Source organism: Adiantum capillus-veneris, chromosome 2 (assembly GCF_014529385.1).
Source record: "Adiantum capillus-veneris isolate H3 chromosome 2, ASM1452938v2, whole genome shotgun sequence".
NCBI lineage: Eukaryota > Viridiplantae > Streptophyta > Polypodiopsida > Polypodiales > Pteridaceae > Adiantum > Adiantum capillus-veneris.
In genome coordinates, this window is record NC_140932.1 from 87,016,730 (window position 1) to 87,036,222 (window position 19,493).

The 19,493-nt window shown below is 42.5% G+C and overlaps 1 protein-coding gene across 2 annotated transcripts; it reads right to left on the reverse strand.

Moving 5' to 3' along the window:
• Positions 1–377: 377 nt before the first annotated feature.
• LOC147463126 (uncharacterized) lies at positions 378–5,018 on the reverse strand. 2 transcript variants are annotated; one of them, XM_086528076.1, is made up of 4 exons: positions 4,570–5,018; positions 4,150–4,266; positions 3,964–4,077; positions 378–3,860 (listed from the first exon to the last, which is right to left on the reverse strand). In XM_086528076.1, exon 4 carries the CDS (start codon positions 2,918–2,920, stop codon positions 2,528–2,530), a length of 393 nt encoding a protein of 130 aa, XP_086384202.1. In that variant the 5' UTR covers positions 2,921–3,860; positions 3,964–4,077; positions 4,150–4,266; positions 4,570–5,018; the 3' UTR covers positions 378–2,527. The 2 variants fall into 2 exon arrangements, with proteins under 2 accessions (XP_086384202.1, XP_086384198.1); XM_086528072.1 differs by having other exon boundaries at positions 4,150–4,279; positions 4,570–5,015.
• Between the last annotated feature and the right edge of the window lie 14,475 nt (positions 5,019–19,493).

Genomic DNA, 19,493 nt, shown 5'->3' on the forward strand with positions numbered 1-19,493 from the left:
GACACATAGACCCAAGATATGCTAGACGTGTCTATATTCGTAATTATATACAAAATAAAAACATTGTGTATGTGTGACACATAGACCCAAGGTATGTTAGACTTGTCTTGGCAAGAAACTATAGCTCCAGATAACACACCCGATCAAGCCATATGACCATGTGGAAAATTGAGACTATAGAATTTGTAACTACATGTAAAAGAAACTAACAATCTTAAAATCTCTAACGCTATGATGTCACACATCCAATTTGAGATTAAGTACATTCTTTATTGAGTTAATACAACATTACCACCCAAAATTGTGACTATCACTAACTTGCGAAATCTAGGCTAGATTTCGAGCTTGCCTTCAAAAAATTTGACAAAATGTGACAAGATTTGTGTACTGATAGATGCTTCAAACTATGATCTAAAAGCTGATTTAGTACATCAGACAGGCAATGAGAGGCTCAAGGAGTCAACAGCATTGGCGGTTGCAGTGGAAGAAGTCGAGACTCGGATGCCAGCTCTAGCAAGTCGGGACGTCAAGACTAGGTGTCATTGATCAACAAGTCAGGATTCGAACGCCATAGCTAAAGCCTAAGGGCATTGAGCAGGTGAAAATGAGTCACGACTAAAGAGAACTGAGAACTCACCCTGTGTTTGGCAATAGCTTCGCTTGCAAGGTGCTGGCCTCCCATCGTGAGCATCAGCACAAACTCCTCCTCGCATCGTCATCATCCTTGCCGAAGAAGTATGAAAAGAGCAAGCTTAATAAGATGAGGCTCAAGGAAGCCGTTGAGAACGCAAACTTACTGCGGGAATGTCACGTGGCACATCCAACCCTATGTGTCCGTGGACAAGCTACAGCATGACAAGGGTTCAGTCAATCCGGTCAATCTAGATTTAGAAGTGATCTGACACTTTTTGTGAGTCTATTCGTAGACCGTGCATGCCCAGTCACTTAGTGTAGATGCATATCCTCTGGTTGCACACAGCATGATCATAAGAATTCCCATCAGAATCCATTAGAATCAGTTAAGGAAATTTTCCAGTGATTTTAGCCTATTTTCCCTATTTTTGACATTTTTCACTTATTAATTTAAGTGACTTCCCAACAAAAGTAGGTAGGGCAATTTGGATAAGAAAATATATAAGCAAACCAAAGCTAGCAGTCTTGGGCAGATGAGCAAGGAGCACAACAGGCCTTTGGCAGCAGGTACTCCCTCTCTCTCAACAAGAACTCCTCAAGCACCCCATCAACCCTAGCGTTTTTTATCATCGCCAATCCCCCCATCTGGCTTGGCGTTTTCAGCCATTGCTTGACCGCGGTAGCCTTTGCATCTAGCATTTCCTGTCGCCAGCAGAACCACCAAATCAGTAGCAGTTCCCTTAGCGTTTTCATCCCTAGCGACAGCAGTCAAAACAACGTTTTTGCAGCAGTCAACACAGTGTTTTTGCAGCAGGTAAAACAACGTTTTTCAAGCCCTAACATCCTTGCAGATACTCAACGTTTTTCAGCCTGAAAACAGCAGACCAAATCAACGTTTTTTAGCAGCCTGAATCAGCCCCAAATTTTCAGCAGATAGCGTTTGTGGATCGCAGTTAGAAGGTTGCAGATTTTAGCCTTAGGTCGTCGTCGTCGTCGCCGTCCCCGTCATCGTCACCGACACAGTTCCAAGTTGCATCAGTTTCCATGCATCATCATTGTACCACTTTATGCATCATCATTCACTCTCTCCAACTGCACGTTAGCGTCGCCGCTGTATGACCCCATGGGATCAATGTCGTGCTCTGTGCATACCAGCTCCCAAAACTTGGCATCGATTTGGCTGCCTTTTGCACATGTTTGTGCATTCACAACTTCTATGATGAGGAGGTATCCACCTCATACTCAGTCCAAGCAATCAGCCAATTGAAGTCGCTTGGTTGCAATCCCCACATTGTAGAGCGACTCTTCGCCCCACTGCCTTGTTGGTCGCTATACGAATATTGTTCATCTGTTGCCCGGTGTCCAGTAATTCCATCTTAGCCAGCACCGGCTAATGATTAGGAACATGTGCATAATCACTCGCCAATCAAAGCAACTCAAATGAAACGCGGGCTAGTGCTCACCGGAGCCCGCCCTCTCGCAATGTGCTGCGTATATCACATTCGCCATCTCTTCCTTCCATGCCTTCTTGAGTGCCACAGCACCTGGTTTGCATCGCCCTGTTGTAGTGATCTGGTCTCTACTACCCTGGCTATTCTCATGTGCACTCATGTTGCGCTCCCACTCGGGTGGACAGCTCGCTTTGTCGAGGGGGAACCCATCGGCCATCCATAGCCTGCCCCAACATGTTGTTCCACTCATGCCGACATATCTCACCACACGTCTTAGTTGTTCACTGGCCTCCCGGCTCAGCCTGATATATCATGATTGTTGTACATCCCCGACCATTTGATCGTGTTCCTAGCTGCTTGGTATGGTATCGAGTACACTTTACCCGCCTCGCATCCTCTTGTAATCTGCCTCGTCAAGGGGGAATCCAACGGCCATCTGAGGCCTACATTCGAACCAACCCCTGCTGATCCATCTCTTCCTTTGCAATTGCTACCTCAGTGGCCCACTTATCCTGCATCATAGCCACCTCCTCAAAAAGCCAGGTTATCCCTTGCTCTTGCCGACAGAGCTCGTCCTCCAACATTGCTTTCTTTCCTTCAAGTTCCTTCCTTGTTCTCTTATTTTCCAACCGCATCGAATCTACATCCCTGTGGTAAATCTCCATAGTCCTCGAGCAAGTTTGAGTCAAAGCATGCATAGAATCTTGCACCGCATCCCAGTCATATTCCGGTTCTTCTCTGCTCCATCCATCATAGCATTCAACTAAACGGTGCATCGCCCTTTCAAAGCATACGGATGCAACTTCCACATTGAACCAAGCCTTTAATGAGGCCATCTCCACAAGCTCTGATACCAAATGTTAGGACGCAAGTGCATACATAGCATAAGAGGGTGCAATACACTGAACACGGGCTCAACAAGAGCCCAAGAGCAAACTAGGGCCAGTTCTATAGTGGCCGGCAACACCCGTGGATCCAAAAACAATAATCACGTAGTGAGTGAGGGACTGAGTCTCCTCGACTCGATAAGCTAAGAGCCCAAGAGCAAACTAGGGTCAGGTCTATAGTGGCTGGCAACACTCGTGGATCCAAAAACAATAATCAGGTAGCGAGTGAGGGACTGACTCTCCTCGACTCGATAAGCCAACATGGCTTTACAATACAAATGATGGGGGTTCGGAGCACTGTGGCTCACCCTTCAACTGGCATACAAAACGTGGGCTCGAGACCCACTCAAGTGACCTGCTGAGTTAAGAATGCAAACATGGGACTTAGAATGCAGAGTGTTAAGAATGCATACATGGGACTTAGACCTATGTAAGCTTTACAAAACTGCCTTGGGAAAGTTGATATTCAGAGGACTTCATGATACCCACACCTGAAAAACTTTGTCTTGACATAGCATTTCGTGTTAGCTGATGCAACTATGTAGTAGAGGATAGCAAGGGCAATAATGCAAGTGAGAAACCTCCATTTCTGGACTAACTCTAGTGATTATTGGAGCTGAGCATTGGCTGCTACTGCTGCTCTGCCGACCAGCACCCCCTCTTTCACACACTCCCACACCCCCAAAATCATCTTCAAAAGTGCAAGGAATCATCAACATATTTATAATTCTTTACCAGTTCACATTGACTGACATAATACAAACTCGTAATAATACAAACTCGTATCTTATGCAGATGAGATGTGCATTACTACTTCTTGCACATCATGAATTCTGGCTTCTAGTAAGCATACCTTAACTCTCCGAGCCAGAACTTCTGCTTCTATACTCTGACAAGACAACAACTAGAACAATCATTATGTAAATAGAATCAAGACAAACATGGTGAAAAGACTTAGCTGTAGTCTAAAAGCTCCGTCAGCCAGCCATTACCTTTCTTGCTACTGCCATGCCAACATGCTCCTGATCAGTTTCTGAATGTATGCTCTGTTTAAAATGTTGCTTGAGCTCATGGATAGCAGCCAAAGCCTGGTTAACTCGTCCAACCTTCAAAACACACACAATGCTCATACAAGTTTCTAGTAGAAAGTTCTGTTAGAAAGGAGGTATGCTTGTTACCTTCTGTGCAAATGTGGCAAAGTCCAAAAGCGATGTGGATGGTATCAAGCAATGTGTTAGGTGTCAGAAGAGCGCTCTCCAATTCCTCAAGGGAAGATTCAACCTTAATGTTCAGCACTGATCGAAAGACCTGCAGTATCGGTATTAAATTCAAAGTATGTTTGCATTTTACCATGTAACAGTGTTCCAATCTCTCGGACTTAGCTTCAAGCCTCCCTTGCAAACACAGGGCAAGAGAGCACAAAAAGTAAGTGTGTGTGTGTGTGTGTGCCTGAAGTGATCACGAGAGAGAGAGAGAGAGAGAGATTTATGCAAACTGCTCGTTCTTTAGGATTGAGTACGTCATCCTCAATGCGACTCCCGTTCATGCTCTCTCTCTCTCTCTCTCTCTCTCTCTCTCTCTCTTTGACTAGTGCTTACGTTGAAGAATTCGATGATGGATGCGAGCCCCCACATGTTGCACAGGAAGGGGGGTGCGCTCCACAGAAGGGGCAGCAGGAGCCAAGCGAGAGGGTGTACGGGCTGTGCAAGCCCTTGGGGGTCTATGCGAACTCTGTCTTGCTGGTTGATGTTGCGATCGGCCGCTTGAAGAGGATGGCAGGTCCATCATCACACCTCCGTCGATGTTCCCAAGTAAGGGAAAAAAGAGTTAGCCCAACCAGACGTGCCCACCCCCACGACAGAAAATTGAGGACACCCACCATACGCAGAGAAGAAGAGACGAGAAGACGACAGCAACCCGAGAGAGAGAGAGAGAGAGAGAGAGAGAGAGAGTAGCAGAAGCAGCAACAGGCAGAAAGGGCTCATCTGGGGCGCGAAACAGGGAAAAAGTATTTCCTTCCCACTTCACTGGTACAAAATTTAATTGCGAGGGAAAAAGGAGAAACCCCACCCCGAAAAAGAGAAAAATAGTGTGAAACCCCAAAAAATAAATCTAATTTTTAAAAATTTCCCCTTGCCAAATTCAAGGAAAGAAATTTTGTATGTTTGGAAAAATGGTTTTTCCCGAGCCCGTAGGTAGGGCTTGATACTGGAGTCCAAGTATCTCTCTGCCTCTCTCTCTCTCTCTCTCTCTCTCTCTCTCTCTCTCTCTCTCAGGTGGTTCTGCAACATGTGGGCACTATGATTATATAGTTTCGCTCAGGCCACATTGGCCGAATGAACCTGCAAAGGCCACATGGCCAATAGGCGGCAACTCTCTCTCTCTCTCTCTCTCTCTCTCTCTCTCCCTTTTTGATTGACAATTAAGATCCGGTTTTGAGTGCTTAGTATGCAGAAAAGGGCAAATATTATGTCTAAAAATAATAAAGCAATTCATCTCGAGAGCCTACTTAACATTCAAATTCTAGTATTAATAGACAATCAAGTCTTCTTATGAAAAGCTACAAACTTTTTTGTCTGTCAAGAGATTTAATCGCACGACCATGGGTATTTTGGGAATTTTGGAAAAATCGAAGGGCATTTTGGGAATTTGTGACAAAATATTTGGGATGTTTTGGGAATTTTTGAAATGAGGTGCTTTGGGGCCATGCGTGTGCAGACAGTTGTGCGTGCAGCCCACCAAGATTCGAGGCCATCGACTCAAAAAGAGAGAGAGAGAGAGAGAGAGAGAGAGAGAGCAACCTTGTTACCCGTCTCGAGTCTCTGGACGGCGGACGACCCCTGTGCTGTCAGCGCTGCAGATACCACCCTGGACTGAGCCACCGAGGAAACCAATGCAGTCAAATAATCAAAGCAAAGGCCGCCTCTCTCTCTCTCTCTAGCTGTGTGCGTGCCTATGCGACCGATGACTACAGAGTGCACTGCTGGAGCAAGCTCCTGTTGACGCGTGTCAAGGGCGGGGACCGGAATCCCTCCCCCTTTTATACTAGTATAGATAAGTGATGCAACTTAGCCATGGTGAATGTGAATGTGAATGTATATGTATATGTATGTATGTACATATGTGTGTGTTCGTGTGTAATACTTTATTTTTACGATGTGTATGTATGTGTGAAAGACATACATATGTGTTACACACACACACACACATACACACACAGACACACACACACATGGTGTGTATATGTACATTGTATGTATGTGTATATATATTACACACACACACACATAGTATGTGATACCCCCCCCCCCCCCCCCCTGCCCCCTCCCTAATGTATACGATATGAGTATGAAATAATGAGGGGCTACCCCTATTGTATACGCTTATGTACAAAATCCAAAACCCCCCCTCTTGTACACTCACGTGGTACAGTACGGAAAAACACAGTGAATCCCCCGGGAGATGAATATGCTACTGACCCTGACTATAGAGACATAACGTCAGTCCTTGCTTTGGGGAAGAAGAGACCGTTCACCTTGCAGGATGGTTATCTTCTCCATGGCAATAGGCTATGTGTTACCCACTCCCTTTCTGAGAATTTCATGTATGATCCCATGCTCCTCCCTATGTGGGGCATAGAGGCATTCAACCTACTCTACAAGGAGTAGAAACGTACCTTTATTGGCCTACGATGAAATTGGACATACAAGAGTATGTTTCAAAATGTGTAGTATGCCAAAAGACCAAGTATGATAGAGGGAAGCAACTTGGATTACCCCAACCATTGCCTATCCCAAATTCACCATGGGAGAGTATATCCATGGATTTTATCTTTGGATTACCCAAATCTATCCATGGGAATACTGGAATATGGACAATAGTCGCTCGACAGGTTTAGCAAGCAAGCACACTTTATTCCTGTCAAAAAGACTATTAAGGCACACCAAATGGCAACTCTCTTCATATCACAGATTTTCAAGCACCATGGATTGCCAATATCCATCGTGTCAGTTTAGAGATCCTAGAATGACCAGTAATTTTTGGGAAGGTCTCTTTGAAAACCTAGGAACAAGATTAAATTTCTCTTCGGCCTATCATCCACAAACGGATGGCCAAAGTGAGATAGACAATCTTACGACACTCGATCTACTAAAGACTAATGTTATTGAAGTAGATCAATGCTCACAATGGAAAAAGTACTTACCTCTTGTAGAGTATGCCTACAATAATACTATATATATTTTTATGGAAAAAGTACTTACCTCTTGCAGAGAACGCCTACAATAATACTGTATATATTTCTATGGGAAAAGCACCTTTTGAAATCATTGAGGGAAGACCTAAAAGTACCTTGCTACTTAAAAGTACATGAAAAGATCTTCGTTGCCATTGAGTATAGCCATGACCTACAAGAATCTTTTCAAAAGATTAAGGAGGCTATATCCATCTCTCAACAAAGGCAAAAAGCTACTGCTGACAAGCACAGAAGGTCCTTAACATTCAAAGAAAATAATTGGGTCTTACTTAAGTTTCCTAAGGCTCGATTGAGGCAAACGACGGGAAAAAATCCTACGGGCCATCAAAAGTATTAGCTACGCTAGAAAAAAGATACTATGGTCCTTTCCAAATCTTGAAGCCCATCAATGAAATAGCTTATCAACTCAAGTTGCCCAACCATTGGCTCATACACAATGCTTTTCATGTGAGCCTACTTAAGTCCTACAAAGGAGAGCCACCAAGTGAACCAATTATTGAAGACCCTCCCAAATTTGCAGACCAAGAAGAGGTACTACAACCCGAAGCTATCCTTCAGCATGAAGACAAGGTACTACGACATGGTAAGGTTATCCGACAGTATCTTATTAAGTACAAAAATTATCCTTTTGAAGATGCTAGATGGATGCAAAGAATAAGCTAGAGGATAGTATGAACCTTGTCAATGCTTACAATGCTACATTAGAGTAAGCAAATGTACAAATTTCTTTTAAATGACCAATGTTTTTGTCGACTAGTTCTCTTTTTTTATTGTGCACAAATTTAAATAGTATGCATGCTTAGAATCATGTTTGTGATGACAACGTCTCTCAAACACCAAGTAGAATTTGCCACTCTACTTTGGGAGAATGAAATGGACTAAAGAGCAGACATGCTTGCGGCAACTATGTCTCCCAAGCACCAAATGGATTAGTCATCCATCTTGGAAAGATGCCGTAGGGTAAAAAGGGATCCTCTACCCGCTAAGAAAGATTGACAAATGACTAAGGATTTATCTTTTCTACCTTATAGTCAAGGACGACTATGATTTCAAGAGAGAGGTAATGTCATAAAATCTAATATCTAACCAAACCAAATGCTTTTCTCATATTAAACTAATTATTTAATGTGGGAGCTTAAATGGGAACAAGGGTTAGAATATAGACATGTGCTTGCAGATCTATCTCAACATGGGGCCAATGGTAAAGGGGTCCAAATGAGAGAGATGGTCTGTCAAAGAGCAAGACTAGCTGATGGAGCTTAAAGACCTTAGGGTTAGCTTGATTAAAGACCTCCAAAGGTTAGTGTCAAAAAGTCCTTTGACCTTAGGTAAGCTAGGGATGAGCTTCGGGTGGGAACCCGGCCCAAGCTTGACCCTGTGATGCCATGGGAGTGGGACCCTGCAATGCAAGGGGAGTAGGACCCTGCGATGTCAACCCCTTCGGCACTAAGTCTACTTCATGGAGCACTTGGCCTGTGGTGATCGTCAAATACAATATTCCACCGTGAGAGACAACCGGGAAGGGCAATATACTTCTTTCCTTGCTTGTGCCAGGGAAGTACAAAGTGTCAAATTGGAAGGACTTAAAAATACAACACCTCTTGGATCCTATGCACATATTCAAGAATGTAGCCCAAAAACTATGGGACCACATTATTGGCAAGAAGGACTCTTTGGGTGCGAGGGAGGATTTGAGGCTTTTAAAACATCTCCCTGCCTCTGCTACTCCATGCCGTGCCCCAAATGGAAAGATTGTGCTTCCTAAAGCACCATGGATGCTAGCCAAAGAAGAATTAGACAAGGTGAAGGGTACCATTGTCTCTATTTGCACACCAACAGGATACATGAGGTCACTAAAGGGAGCTTTCACAAAAGCGAAGAACGGTGGAAGCGTTCAATTGTATAGGTTGAAGTCCCATGATTGGCATAAGATGCTTCATGTAATCTTCATAGTCCCTATCTATCTATAGTTTGTGTGTATGACTATCACTCACTTTCCCTTCCCTTGATTTATATTGTAGTTCATTTTGTCGGTGAGTATGTGTATATGTCGGGACAGAAAGTCAGGGACGCTATTTTCAAACTAGGAGAGCTAGTAAGGTACACCACAAGACTCCACTCAACTACACCTTTTTAATGTACACAATAATTTCAACTAGTACTTAATGTATCCTTGTGTGTTTTCTTGCAAATTTGTGAGCTCCAAGGAAATTGAAATAGATGCTATCCCTGCTGCTCAAACACTTGCAATAGAAACTGTGTGTGCCATTGAAGATGCATTTCCTCGATCGGTCCTTCTTAGTCAAATTTACCTCTTGGTTCACGTGGTGAAGGAGATCGTTGTATGTGGAGTAGTGTACGCATGATGGATTTTCTTCTTAGAGAGGTTTTTAAAGACTCTCTAATATTTTGTGCGGCTACGGTCTCAACCAGAGGCATGTATGGCCGAAGAGTGGGTCATTCAAGAGGCATTTGTTTACATATCAGACTATTTGGCACAAGTTGATCCTTCAATGCCTCGCATGTGGTCAGACGAGGCCGATGCAAGGATGACTTCACACTTGCCAAGTGGAAAGGGAAAACTACTTAGCATGGATATGAATCTATCCCAAGTGGTCAATAACTTTTGTATTCTCAATGCAAAGATTATGACCAAATGGGTGGACTTGTGGACAGTGGCAAAGGCAAGGCGTTCGCAGGAGACGGAATCATGGAAACAAGCACATGAAGGAAGGAGGGCACCCCCAGTGCCTAGACACCTTGCATGTTTCCCAGGTCTGATTAGTGCAGAGTGGATTCATGAGAGAATGACCGAGGCAAAAGCGCGTGGAGAAGACATCACCAGCAAAGAATGGGAGTATGCACGAGGCTACGTATCAAAGGTAGAGTACTCATATACCTAAACCATATTGTAAATTTTTTCTTGAAATTATCTTTAATAGATTGATAAATTAAGATATTTTTCTATTTTGTAGTGCCTTTCCTTTAACTCTATGTGGTCAAAGGGTCGTCACTTTTGTACGCGCCACATTGACGAGCGTAGAACCACCATGGATTGTGCCATCATATGGGCAAGTTTGACACAAACAGTGATGAAGCCAGGTACTGTGGAACTATTGAAAGGATACGAAAGGTTAATTTTAGAACCTTTCATATCTTCAACTTCGAGTGCAAGTGGTTTGCAAATGTGTCTAGATGACATGAGAATGTCCTCTACATGGTGGACTCTAGTGTGCTTCACACAGGGAGGTATGACAATTTAGTTTTACCGCGCATTTGTGCGTAGGTGAGTGACGTGTACCTTTTTTATTCTTATTTTCTTGTAGCATTAGTTATACCAATGTTACTCACTTTGGGCTTCTATTTTATAGGTCATCTATATCCCAACAATCCACCAACCAAAACTTTGGTTTGTAATTCCCGTAACACCTCGGGGAAGAACCATCTTTTCCACTAATGAAGTGGAAACTATCTTCGACCCTCTTCCACCTCCGACTTTGGATGAGGTGGAAATAGAGGAGAGGGAGGTCGATGAATCAAGTCCGGCGGCAGCAAGTCTTAGCGAGGATGATTGTCATGATGATAAGATGATGAGATGGAGGATGACGAACTCGAAGATGATGAAGGCAATGCATCCACAAACGACAATTCTGTTTCTCTCTTTATTGATCTAAGAGCCACGGGCTTAGAATTGGATGATGCCTCATGTAGAGATCTTTTGAAAGATGATTCATAAACATTTTGCAATTATGAAGTTTTTTGGTCGTGTAATCCATTCACCTCTCTCTCCCCCCTCTTCCTCTCTCTAAATTTGGAAATATGCTCAATTGTGTTAATCAATTGACAGTGATTATTTTAGTTGTAACCAAGTGTAATCTTATTATCCCCCCCCTCCTCCTCCCCCCCCCCCCCCCCCCCCCCCCCCCTCTCTCTCTCTCTCTCTCTCTTTCTCTTTCTTTCTCTTCTTTTTTAAATTTAAAATTTTATACAATATTCTTTAATTTTTACTGAGAGGAGGGAAACACCAAAATTTGAAAGGGGAGGGGGGATGTTTATTTTAAGCCAAAATTTGAAAGTTTAGGCGCTAAATTTGGTTTTTGGAAATAAAAGCGGTAATAATAGCAAAACTATTCCGGTAATATTTTAAAAACAGAAAAAAACTCCCCGCCCTCCTCTCTCTTCTTTCTCTACTTGAATTTACACCTTCTCTCTACAAAACGCGATAAAACAGCGTAATAAACACTTGGAGATTTTCATAGTGTACGACGTCGTCCGTCAACTACTATTTTTGGCAGTTTTTTGCCCTCATTGATCTTTGTAGGTGAGATGAGTGTGCCACCGTGAAGCACTTGGAATATGTACATCATAAAACCAAACTAGGCATCTTATCGAGTGGAAAAGCACGCAGAGATGCACATCCAGGGCCACGACTCTTTGGATAGGTATGTACATGATAGCGACCACAATAGCCGCTTTAGCATATATCACAATATGTACATGATTGCTTTTATTTACATGCATCAAAAGGTGTCAAAAGTAAGGTGAACTTTTTTATTTCACATTGTACACGTGCCACAGCACGACAATATGAGAGCGAAAAGAGGACATATCAAAGAGAGAATGACCAACTTAATACAGAAGCTGGGTATGTGAGCACCTTGCATGAAGCCATGTCCGTAGTTAAAGCATGATTGATGTATCTCGTTGTTTTACTGGCCTAGCTTGTCGAGTTGGATACCGTACTCGAAGCATACAATATCTACAATACTTTTAGAGACAAAGCATACCTAATTTGGCCAATACTGCTTGCATGTAGCCATTGCCTACTACCCTTAAAAACCCGTCGAATCTGGCTTGCCAATAATGGGTTGAACATGACTGCATCAAGTTTGGAAAACTTGCCTAGGAGCCGTACTCTAGCAAATCCAAAACTTTGAACTAGAGAGAAATTATTTTGTTGGCTTTGTAAATAGAAACAACTAGTCGGCCATGCCAAGCATGTTTGCCATATATGCCACAACCCTTGCCTATACATGCATGCCGCTATTGATAGGCAACCTAGTCATTGCATCAAAATTTAATTTTCAAGGATGCCTCCATAGAATCTTGTAATATATCTTTATGTATGGATTAAGAAACCCACATAGTTAAAACGGCATACCTGAATACCTTGTTGTCATTGAAGTACTGAGTAAAGTGCCTTGCATATCACCATAATTTGGATTCTCTTACCGGAGTCGCTACATATTTTTTGCTCATGCTTTGCATGCATTCAAACATAATCCTTATCTCCAAAGTGGTATGATAAGAGCAATTTGAAGCGATCGGGCAAGAGCATAAAGAGGCGTTCTTGCGACTCTGGCACCTTGGGCCGTTTTTCACCATGCTCTAGGGTGAGCCCAAATGGCACTGCCGGCCACCTGTGTGGCTTTTCCCTCCTCCCATCTCTTGATCTAGCCCTCATTGTACATATGCTATTTTTCATTTTATGGTTGATGTAGCCCTCTCTAGTAGAGGTGGTTGTAGCCCTATGGAAAGTTTTATTAACTAATGGAAGGATCTTTTTCTTGGGAAAAAAAAAGAGCAATTTGAAGCTATCGTGCTTGGCCATGCCAAGTAGAAACTGCCAAAACTTGTTGTCAATGTTGAAAACAAAGCCGTAACCTTCAAAAGATCACTTTGTTACTTTACCGAATTGTAATGAAATCTTGTCAAAATCTCGTGAAGAACTCAATAAGTGGCCAAAATCAAAGACAAAGCCATGCTTTGAATCTTTGATCGAATGAAAGGATCCCTTTCGTCAACTTTTGTTTTAGTCGACGAGGAATTTGTAGTCTCAAGGTCCTTCGAGCTCCTTGCTGAATTTTTTATAGAAATCCATCGAGCGTTGGGCTTTGACAGCACAAGAGTTTGTGCGGCCTCGATCGTGCCGGGCTTCATCGTGAACAAGGCTATGTACTTGCCAAGGTTGCGTGTGGGGCGGGTGGGCATGCACCCTTAATTTATTTTAGAGTGGCCAAGGTACCCTAAATTGGGTGCCTTGGTTTGAAAAGGAGGTCCCCAAGGGCTATGGTAGCATGCAGACGACGCATGCAATGAAGAGAGAGAGAGAGAGAGAGAGAGAGAAAGAGAGAGAACGCACAAGGTAGGTCAATTCGGGTGCCGCCACAAAAACAAAAAAGGGCCCAAACCCCCCAGCGCAAACTGATGAGCCCACCCTCATGCTGTTTTGACATGGTCGAGCTTTGGATCCCCCTCACCCTTTGCGGTCTTGCACACGGCCTCCTCACTTCCACGGATTTGTATGCATGCAAGATCATGCAAGTCTAGAGAGAGAGAGACCATACCTCTAGCTTTCCCAAAAAGACTTTGATACTAGTGTGAGAATCCAAGGAACTGCCCCGGGGGATTCGACATGGAAAACTTACCGCACCACGTAAGTGCAGGGGAGGGGGTTCTTTTTACAAGTTACATAAGCGTATAAATTAGGGGCCGGCCCCCAATAATTTATCTCCCAAGCTTAAAAATAAGGGAGGGGGGTATCATATTTATTGCGGGGTGGGGGGGGAAGAGAGAGGGGGAAATTGACTCGGGTTGATTACTTGTAACGATTGGTCACTCGTGTGCACTAGAACTCGGATGAATTTTGGGGAAGTTTTTTATGAGGTCACACATCAAATTTTTCATCAAGCCGGTCGTAGATAAGGGCTGATTTGGAGTAAGTCAAGGGTTTATCTACACCATCTTTGGATGGGTCAGAATTGGACAAGTAGCCATAGTGCAGGTTGATCCGTCACATAGTTTGAAGTCAAACTAAGACACATTGAGGGTACATCTAGTTATCAACAGAAGTGGTTCTTTAGTACATTGCCTCTCACTATGCTAGACACTCTTTGACTAGTTTTACTCAGTTAGATCATGTGAGACCTAAATTTTATATGTAAGATAGGGGTATGATAGTTCTCTTCATTGATTGTCGTATAAGCGTATAAAGTGCGGTCATAGTCCCTAATATGAGTCATATATAGGGGTTTTATTAAAGTTGTCCGCTCGCAGGTGGCGTCCTGTTTTGTATATAGAGTGAATCCCCCGGGGGAACTGCCTTGAGGATTCTCTGTCCTACCACCCTTATATAAGCCTTTGGCCCTCCAGATTTAGAATCCCCTATCCACACCTAGGAGTCGGCCCTTGGCTTGGGTCCATGAGCCCCCTAAGTTTTCCCTTGGCATTACACAAACCAACCAATCTGATGTTTTGTTGACCATGAATGCTCAACTTGAGGGTTGGGCAAAGATGATGGATTCCAGATTTTCTTTGGCTAGTGCATCCAAGAGCAAGAAAATCCCATGGTTGGCCGCTTTTGTATCATTGTGTAAGTGTTAAAGCGGGTTCGAGGCATATCTAAGTGGAAGATTCAAAAGTTGGGTCCATTGGACCAGTCAGCAGTACATTTTGAAGCTTGAAGTTGACCATCATGGACCGAAGTACAATCTTCAACTGATCTTGGCAAAAGGCCTCTCAATTGATGCACTAGGTGGTGTCATTGTCTATGTCGGCAAAGCTCGGGAGAATGTACGATTCAACAGTATGAGCAATCTTTGCATAAGGCCTCAATGGAGAGAGTCTACCTTGGCATCACAATCCATTGTCGGTGTCCGCCCGTCGATCATCTTGTAGAGTTGACTAAGAGTGGGGGATCATTTAGGTTATGTGAAGCTGGATCTATATTGGTTTGCTTATGGGCATTGGCACTCCTCGGGTGGAGTAAGTAAATTGAGCTGGGGTTTAGCTCAAGGGAATTTGGCATTTCTGGTGGGAGCCTATCCTTGCTTTAAAAAAGACCACCTACGGTGATTTGCTGAGAGCCAACGAGCCAAGCATGGGCTGCACATGGTGCCGCCATAGAGAGAGGGTCACCTAGAGTGGAAAGGGGAGTGTGCAGCCGAGAATGGGCTACCATGCAGAGAAGGGGCATGTAAAAAAAGGAGATGGGAGCACCAGTGGAGAGGAGCTCAGTGGGGGGAGCGCGCGCTGCAGAAGCTGAGTCTGGAAAAACCAGAGAGCAAGAAGGGGTGACGAGCGGCAGAGCTGGGGGGACCATCACATGAGCTAGCAGAGGGGCTCGTTATTAGGATAAGAAGGCGGGGGTGCCTCGACAGCTTATGAGGAGAGAGGCTTGAGGATGCAATTCAGAGAGGCTAGGATCATAAGCAAAGAGAGAGGGTGCGCTTGTTGTGAGCATTTTCTGAGGGCGGGCGATAGGCTGGGCAAGCCATTAGCAGTTGAAAGGTAGTGCTAGCTGAAGGAGGGAGTTATTTCAAAAGAGGCATTGCAATCAACATGCAGGCTAATAATCAAGTAGGCCGGTCTAAGCGGCTGATCCTACCAGAGCATTGGTAGAAGGCTTAAGGCCGCAAAATTGCAGAAGAAATTGTCAAATTTCTTGAGGCATTGGCTTAGAGGCTTGTACATGAAAAGGGACGTTTGTCCTTAAGCGAGAGAAGAAGTGAGTTGCATGAGAGAAGGTCTGTCTGAGAGACCCCGAGGGGGCGGACTGAGCTGAAAACACCGCTTAAGGGATAGAAGGCAAAGTCGAAAGCCAGAGGAGAGACCAAGCTTTGGAGAAGAGAAGAGGATAAGGGGATTGAAGAGGAGGAGAGAGTGCTCCGAAGCACATAAATGACCGCCGCCTCCATTGTATCTGGATGTTTTTTCGATGCATAGTTTTATTTATATCCGCTTTCAATGGTTTGAGTTCAATGGGCTTTTTGTCTCGTCTCATTCTTATAGTCCATGCAGGTAGGGGTGGCTCCACACTCATTGTGTGTGTGTGTGTGCAAAAAGAGAGAGAGAGAGAGAGAGAGAGAGAGAGAGAGAGAGGGAGATATTGTGTGAGCCGAGAGAGTGTGATATGATAAAGCTGGAAGTGTGTGCATCATTGTGCATGGGAGTGTAGAGTGGTGGTGTGTAGTCGATGGATATGTTTGAATGTGAGCCTATGCAATAGGGATTTTTGGATTCTGTGCGTATATGTGTGATTACCAAGGGACAAGGGTTGTCGTGGATACCTTTGAGCTGTATAGAGGTTTAGTGGTTGGGTTTGGGTGTTGGTTTCCCAAGTTCCATCAATAATTGGGTGGACAATCTGTAATTATTTTGAGCATTCAAAAAATCTATAAATAAATACGTGCAAGAGAAAAATGCTCACTCTTGCATGGGGGGAGATTGCACTTTTTGCCTGTGTTCATCTTCTCTCCTCTCCTCTCTTCTCTCTTGTCATGATTGTGTAGCACTCCCCTCTAGAGGTGCACTTGCACATTCTCTCCCTCTCATTTTCTACCCCTCTCGTATCAGCCTTAACGTACGTGGATTTTGATTTTTGTATACTTGGTTGTTCAAGCATGCGGATTTGTTGATTTTATCATTGGTTGCGTGCCATTTGTGTATTTTGTAGGCCCTCTGTGGTCCCGAGTGTTGCAGTGGTATTGGAGCTTAGGCTACGATCGAATGTCTATAGAAATCATCACAACCATCAAAGCTAAGCCCTTTTTTTTCTTGTCGAACTTCTTTCTTGTATATGAGATGCATGAGCATGGTTTGATTGCTTAGATCCTTTTGTTCTCATAATTGCTTATGTTACTTATGTTAACTAATATTAATTGTTTTAACTATATTTTAAGTTATGTACATAAGGAGAAATAGGTCCTTAAGAGTGGTAGTGCTCTCAAACAACCATAGTAAAAGCGGTATACTTAAAATTTCATGGCTCCCTCTTGTCATAGAAAGTAGCCCCTTGAGAAAGCATATAAAGAAAGTAATAATAAATTTATAGAAATTTGACATAATCAAGAGGGAAACAAGATGTCCAATTTAGCACACTTGGTGATCTTTGAAAAAAGGGAGTAGAAATACTAGAAGAAGAAGGTAGAGAAGATTATAGGTAGTGAGGAAAAGGAGGAGGATTAGAAGAAAGCTTAATAAAGTAAACTAGTCTTGCTTGGTGGGTATAGCTACAGAACATCTATAGAACATAGCAGGACATACAAAAATTAAGCAGTAAAGTAAAGAAGACCGTCACTAATTTGCCAACGACGGCACTACCTGAGAGAGAGAGAGAGAGAGAGAGAGAGAGAGAGAGAGAGAACCTTGGAGTCCTTGCTCTTGTCGATCCTTGCGTCTATTTGTGTTGGCACTGTTGACAAATTAGCTCAAGCGTTATTTTTACTATGAGCGTGGCTCCAAAGAAACAAGAAAATGGTTAGAGATAAAATGAAGCTACATAAGCTGCATTCACTATTGTAATTCACTACTCGGGCATTCACTATTGTAATACACCACATGCATTCGCTTGCACCCGTATACAAAGGTTTGTGTGTGTATTAAAATTGTGTAGATGTCAATCGACATGAGAAGACATATTTAGGAATTTTGAGAAATATTCAAGTCCCATTTTTATACTTCTAATAAAAAACCTAGTACTTTTGTGTAGTTTTAGATATCATCTATATTCAAGCACACTCTATGTCCCATTAAAATATATTCCTTGATACATATTTATAGGGGTATGTGTATTTAAAGACATAGGTACATAGATTAATTGCAATGACATCAGACGCATGAGGGGTGCATGCCACTAAACTTAATATACGACATTCTTCATGTAAAAGAAGTGCTTTAAATCAATTGCTCAATTTTGTGACATTAAGGTTAAATCTTTGGCTGTATCAAAATACTAAAAAATACTTAATTTGACATTAAGGTTAAATCTTTGGTTATATCAAAATACCAAATTTAAAAAAAAAACTCAAAAATGAAATCTAGAATTGAAGGTCGACCTCAAAAGAGTGTGGTGTTTAGAAACACCAAGATACAAAATAAAATCCAATTGACATAGTAACATGATATCCAAGTAATTTAGAATTCATCCTTAGGAAAGATAAAACTCCATCAATGGCTATAGCTACATTTTCAAACATTATGTTGCTCCAATAAAATACTATGCCAAGAAGCCTATTTATGAAACCTTTTATCTATAAACTTCTCAAGGTATGATCCCTTTTTATTTATAATCTATATATATTTTTGTTATTTGTAAGATTCTTTTTTTACAATGCTCATGAGTAGGGCCTCACATGGTAGTGCTACACTACCATATGGACGTAAAGCCTAAACTTAATTTTGAGCCTACAAAATAAATGTCAATATCTTGTTGACTACAAAAATTTTATGAGTCACACATTATCTATGTAACTGCTACACTAGGATATGGAACTTTGAGCCTCACTGTGAACCACTCAGCTAGGAGTCTATGACAAGGACTTTCTTGGTTGAGGCTTATAAACTAGTGATTTACTAGCTCTTCTGGTTAGGCTTGAGCTTCAGATTTAGCCTCAGTGGTGGTTGATAATGTTATTCTTGTCTCACCAAAACCAAAATTGCTAGCCCTTAAATAATAGCTACTTTCTTAATCTTGCTATAAATTGTGGATGAAACTCTAAATAGAAAACATATTCTTTGTGATGACTTTCTCTAATTAGTGAGGTTCAATCTCAATTTTGATCTTTCCATAACGTGTTAACCATAGATGTGCATAGTACACTCAATCGACAATTGATTGAAAGAAAAAATATTTGAAAAACCACAATTTGAATAGTATCACATAACAACTTTCACAAAATGTTGTACCATATTATGAAACGATTCTAGATAAAGACACAAGGTAGTCTAAATAAAATAGTTTCTCAAGGACCTTAAGTCTCACAATTGATCAATTCAATATGCTTTTCTACCTTTCACATTTTGGGAGTTTGTTGGTACATGAGAATTCCATGCATCATTAAACTTGGTATCGCAAATACTCTCAAAAGCATTCCTACCTTTTGCATCAGCTACTACAATGTTCTGAGGTTTCCATCATCCTCTTGTGAACTCTTTATCACCACATGCATCACAATCCTTATTAGCTCCAGTATTGTCTATTGCTCACTTAACATCCACAATTGGATTGATTTATGTAGCACTCTCTCTCTCTCTCTCTCTCTCTCTCTCTTAGCTTCTTTAACTTCACTATCATCCATGTTGTCTGAATTACAATGGTCTTCATTTTCATCACCATACTCTCTACCCCTTTGTTGCTCATTGATGTCAACATTGTTGGAATGTTCTATTTTTGCATCATCCAACTCCATTGATTGTCTTGCAAGAGATGCTTGACTTGCACCACACCACTCTTGCAAGAACATATTGCATGTTTCATTGCCTTCACCA

Coding starts and splice junctions, on each gene's coding strand:
- LOC147463126 (XM_086528076.1), bottom strand. CDS start 2,920: ATGGCCTCATTAAAGGCTTGGTTCAATGTGGAAGTTGCATCCGTATGC.